Source organism: Sinocyclocheilus anshuiensis, unplaced genomic scaffold, assembly GCF_001515605.1.
Source record: "Sinocyclocheilus anshuiensis isolate Anshui unplaced genomic scaffold, SAMN03320099.WGS_v1.1 scaffold249, whole genome shotgun sequence".
Classification (NCBI taxonomy): Eukaryota; Metazoa; Chordata; class Actinopteri; order Cypriniformes; family Cyprinidae; genus Sinocyclocheilus; species Sinocyclocheilus anshuiensis.
Window position 1 is genome coordinate 1,377,113 of NW_015540871.1, and position 5,466 is coordinate 1,382,578.

General features: G+C 36.5%; 1 protein-coding gene across 1 annotated transcript in view; it reads left to right on the top strand.

Moving 5' to 3' along the window:
• LOC107688145 (pyridoxal-dependent decarboxylase domain-containing protein 1-like) overlaps nucleotides 1-5,466 on the top strand; it is a 14,512-nt gene that overhangs the window by 4,456 nt on the left and 4,590 nt on the right. Inside the window, exons 6-16 of the mRNA XM_016485726.1 lie at nucleotides 797-986; nucleotides 1,138-1,206; nucleotides 1,969-2,047; nucleotides 2,153-2,237; nucleotides 2,372-2,420; nucleotides 2,515-2,616; nucleotides 2,740-2,865; nucleotides 2,970-3,020; nucleotides 4,271-4,379; nucleotides 4,899-4,963; nucleotides 5,092-5,197. Of these exons, the coding sequence (XP_016341212.1) occupies nucleotides 797-986; nucleotides 1,138-1,206; nucleotides 1,969-2,047; nucleotides 2,153-2,237; nucleotides 2,372-2,420; nucleotides 2,515-2,616; nucleotides 2,740-2,865; nucleotides 2,970-3,020; nucleotides 4,271-4,379; nucleotides 4,899-4,963; nucleotides 5,092-5,197 (1,031 nt within the window). The remainder of the gene's footprint in view (nucleotides 1-796; nucleotides 987-1,137; nucleotides 1,207-1,968; nucleotides 2,048-2,152; nucleotides 2,238-2,371; nucleotides 2,421-2,514; nucleotides 2,617-2,739; nucleotides 2,866-2,969; nucleotides 3,021-4,270; nucleotides 4,380-4,898; nucleotides 4,964-5,091; nucleotides 5,198-5,466) is intronic.

A 5,466-nucleotide genomic window follows, 5' to 3' on the forward strand; every position in this document is an offset into this window, starting at 1 on the left:
TTATTTTCTATGAGTGTAGGCACACCGGCGGCGCCGTTCGGCGTCTGTCCACGGCGCCCAGCTACGTCGTGTTATACTTGTAAGAATTGTTCTAGACATGCCGAAAATTTGACGCTACAGCACAGCAGCTCTTCTTCTTCATTTTCTCTGATGCACTAACTCTGCAACAGCACTTCTTCTTCGTTGTCTCGTCTGATGCACTCACTCAACCAAGCGTTCTAACCACAACCTTGCCCCTCCCCACCCCCCAACCATTCGAATTTCTGTAGGCGGGAATTATTTGTAATGATATTCTAATGAGCCGCTTTTTGATATCACAAAGCCCAGAAAACAAACGTTGTAGTCAAAACGAGCCGTTCATTGTAGTTCTTGAAAATGGATTTTTAAAAAACTAAATATCTCCCTTTGGAGTGGACTTTGAGATTTGTAACTTTCTAGATCTTTTTTATGCCCAAATATACGCACTACACACTGACTCAAATTAAAAAAGTGAAAAAGCATAATAGGACCCCTTTAAGGATGCACTGATATTACAATTTTAGCTGATACCAATAAGCAAGTAATTACTTTCATGTAATGGCCAATAAACGCTAAATGGCCAATATTAAAATTCTATATTGTTTTGTCAAAATCAATAAATAAAACACTAAAAACTAAAATCAATCATTTTAAATGTTACTGAATTTAGACATCACAACATTATAGTGTACAGAATGAAAATGGATATCCATTTTGAGATTTGAGATTACATTGCATTTAAGATATTTCTTTAATTCTATTTAATTATTTTTCATAGATATGAAAATGGCTCCGCATATTATCATGAAGGTGACTGTGAGGGGCTGGTGAAGGTGTGTCGGCTAGTTATTAATACTCAATATGAGGACTATGCTACAGAGGGCTTTACAATGCTCAGCTCTAAACATCCTGTGATTTACCAAAGTGCTGCATGCAGACCTGGCCTGGGACAACATCTCTGCAGCCAGGTATAATGTCACCTCCACATCACACGTCAGTGCTGCAGGATCTGAAATGTTTCACATTATCGCACTATATTACAAAATATAGCGTGTGTGTTTATATGTAGTGAATACTGCTTGCTTTGATTAGACAACTTTTTTTGTGTTTGCTTTTCAGCTGGGACTGCCTCTGTCATGTCTTTGTATTGTGCCCTGTAACACCATGTTTGGCTCCTTGCACCAAATGGTAGGAAGCTGTCTTTTGGTAGATAAGTTTAGAACTTATGTAAGTTTTTAAAAAGGATGTTTCTTGGGCTCACCAAGGCTGCATTTATTTGATCAAAAATACAATAAAACAGTGATATTGGTAATATATTAATATATTTAATATATTTTAAAATGTAATTTATTCATATGATTGCCAAGCTGAATTTTCAGCAGCCATTACTTTAAACTTCAGTGTCACATGATCCTTCAGAAATCATTCTAATATGCTGATTTGATTGTTTTAATGTAAATAGACAACAGATTTATTTATTTAGAAATGGGTTTAAATTATTTATTTAAAAAAATAGTCACCTACGCGTATTTTAGAATTTTCTAGTATTTCTAGAATTTTCTAGTTTCTTGTTAATTGTATTACTTTTGTTATTGAAGATAGCCTTGCTGCTGACATGGCGTTAAAAAATAAATAAAATAAATATTCTAATTTGCTTCTCAAGAAACATTTTTTATTGTTATCAGTGTTGAAAAAAGTTGTGCTGCTTAATATTTTTGTGGAAACCGTGATACTTATTTTTTCAGGATTCTTTGATGATATAAAGTTTAAAAGAACAGAATTGATTTGAAATAGAAATATATAACGCATATTAACACAACACATTAAAAAGAAAGACAAATGGAATTGAAACTCTTTGTTCAGAAAAGTGCAAGTAACGAGGCAGTGTTGATACAATTAATAGAAAATGTGTTGAAATGGTGTGTTTTTCACTAAATTGTCTTTTCACAGGATGTTGCATTGCTTGACAAGCTCATCAGAGATGATCGTGAATCAGGGAAGGTTCCATTGCTGTTGATAGCAAATGCTGGTCAGTTTGCTATTAGATCTTATTTATTCAAGCAGAATCATTTTTGCAAGCATTTGTTGGTTGTCAGTTTTGCATGCAATCATTAAAATTCACTTCATCTCTCAGGAACGCCAGGTGCAGGTCACACAGACAAACTCAGTCGTCTGAAAGAGCTCTGCGTTCAGTACAATATGTGGCTCCATGTGGAGGGGTTGGTATTAGCTGGTCCTGTTTTTGTAGTACCTCTTTTACTTGATTTTCTTTTATATATTGAAATAAACAGATTTGATGTGTATAGTTAATATTCATCATAATTTAAATTGACTTTCTGTGACATTCTTTCAGGGTGAATTTGGCAACACTTGCTCTTGGTCAGGTCTCTTCTGCTGTCACGGTATGTTGTACGGTGTTTTTTGTGGCACACATATGGCCGCATTTGTTTCCTGTTGTAAAGTACATTCTATTTTTTTCTTCCTCTCTCTATCAAGGCGGCCACCAAGTGTGATAGTATGACTTTAACTCCAGGCCCGTGGTTGGGCCTGCCAGCTGTGCCTGCTGTCACTCTTTACAGACATGAGGATCCGGCCCTGGTAAGTTGGACTGTTATTTTAAGTACCAATCATCATTTTACAGCACATCATATGGAAATGCAATCCAAAGATATGACTTTCAAATACCTAATGTGGATTATCCTCTCTGCCGGTTGGGGGCAGTCTCTTGCTGCAGGTCTGACCTCTAGCCAGCCAGTGGAGAAGCTTCGGGCTTTGCCTCTCTGGCTGTCCCTTCAGTACCTTGGGCATGATGGGATTGTACAGAGGATTAAGCATGCCTCACAGCTAGTGAGTACCCTACCAACTTAATTTTGGATGCCAACTTCGATGCACTGTAGTTTAAACACAATAATTAATCTGACCTTGCTGGGAACTGATCTGTTTCCCTGTAGAGTCAACAGCTGTTGGAGCATTTGAAGACACTGGCTTCAATAAAAACCTCGGTAGGTGAACTTGTCTTCATCCATTTAGCTGTATGTCTTTTAGAGTTACATCACGTCCCCACAAATAAGTGTGAATCAGAACTATTTTGAAGCTTCTGCATATCAATATTTCCTCTGTTCTGAGTTTGTATTTCTCCCTTCATTTGGTAAATGGATAGTTCACCCAAAAATGTCTTTACTCACCCCATTTTGTTCCAAACCCAAATTACTTTCTTTCTTTCATGGAACACACAAAAAATGTTTTGTGAAATTTTCACACTTTTCATACTTGCATATAATGAAAATGGGAACTGGAAAAGGAAGCTCCTTAAAAGTAACATAAAAGCAGTCCATGTGATTTGTGACCTATATTTCAAGCCATACAATAGTTTTCTGTGAGGAACAGATTGAAATATAAGACATTATTCATGTATCAGCTTTCCTCAAATGGCACCACAAAGAAGGTTCGGTGAATAGTGGTAACTAAAACAAAAACTATTAAAATCATTTTCTTTAATTGAAATAAAATATTAGAAAAACTTGAACTTAAAAGCTTGAAAATTAGAAATGTTGCCTTGGCAACTACAGTAACAAATAAAATGCTTAAATTGAAATACTAACATTACTAAAACTGAAATAAATGTAAAGAAAGTTAAATAGAAATATTAATAAAAAAAATAATAATAAAAGCAAGCATGTGGCACAATTACTAAAACAAAAAGTAAAACTAAAAAAATACACAAATAAAAGCAATATATAGGATATATTTACTAGTTATTACTTGAAGGTAGATAAATGATGACAATGACCAACTTGTCATTTTTTGGTGAACTATCCCTTTAAAATCTGGATGCCATTAGACATTTCTGCCATTTACAACCAGACCGTATCACCATGTTAAAATATGTCAGCTGAAAATATTAATACGTAATAATACATTTGGTAGCTTAATGACACAAATTTTGAAAACTCTTTGCACTTTATTTGGCAGCTTCTTGAAATTTTGTCCTTTTCTATATGTCAGTGGCCCACTTTTTCCTGTCAGTCAGAGAATCTAGGCTAAAACCTTAAAAGCAAACACCTCTGTTCTGTGTCACCACCATTAGGATATCCTTGACAGTGAGGTGTCTCTCATCGAGGCTTTGTGCATGGTAAAGAGCAGAGTGTTCGTCATATGTATGTTGGCGGTGTGCTTTGTGACCGTCAGCAATGTGTTTAGCTCTTATACTGTATACATAGTGTGGTAGTGAGCGTGGGTGCCTTGGTTTCAGGATGTGGTGTCTCATTCCCGGGTCCCTCCCATCTCCGGGGGCTCGCTGCGGGACGTGCTGGGCTCTCTTATACTCTCTATTGTAGGTGGGACCAACCCTCTACCTGCTTGATCCCACTCCACTCCCTTTCACTCGCGCTGTTTCTCCACTGTTCCCTCCCTCACCATGTCCACCCATAAGTGCTGGTGCTCAGTTTAAAGGCTTTTATTCGTGTAAAGGCCTGCCAGTGCTACAGGCATGTGCAAAAACATTTAGGAAATGTCACTTCACAGAGCTTGATGACTCGTTGGGCATCAATGCTGGACCTCGCTTTGGAGCAGTGATGCGGCATCATGGGAATTAAGCAGAATTTATTATAGGGGTCCTATTATGCTCTTTTACAAAGTCTTTATTTTGTTTTGGGGGTGCACTAGAACCATTCAAAAGTTTTGGGTCAATTGTTTATTTTTAGCAAGGTTACATTAAATTGAAAATTAAAGTGGCAGTAAAGATGTTTATGTTACAAAATATTTCAAATAAATGCTATTCTTTTTTTAACTTTCTATTCATCAAAGAATTCTGAAAAAATTTGTTTTTACAAAAATATTACGCATGTATGTACTAAGAGATACAAAACTTTAACTTTCAGCCTCAAGTGGTGGCTCAGTAGAAGGATATTTTGCAGGGGATGTCCTTGATGCCCTTAACAGATGGGTAAATGCTTCTCTTACTCACAATGTATTATGAGAAATAAGTAGGCTGAATTGTGAGCATTTATAATAGAGTGCCGAGATGCTTTTCTTACAAATGAGTGACCCGCCTGCTTTGATCTGATTTGACAGTTGGGTGAGCAGTTGGTGCAGCAGGTTCCCCTAAGTGGTGTGGATGTGGTTGAGCTGGAAGATGAGGGCACATGTGTTCGTTTCAACCCCCTCATGACAGCTGCAGGTAATTTGGAAGATAATTAAAAATCTGGAATGCTAACACAATGTTCAGGCTCAAGCCGTACTGACATAAGACCTGGAAACATACAGAGAAGAGCTACTTATGATATTATGAACCAAGAAATCCTGGGTTAGGTGCAAGCTCTAAAGCCTATATTAAATAGGTGCAAGGAAGAAATCAGAGGAAATTGGCTGGATATATTTCTGACATTTTTGTTTATATATATATATATATATATATATATATATAATAATTTATAATATATATTGTAG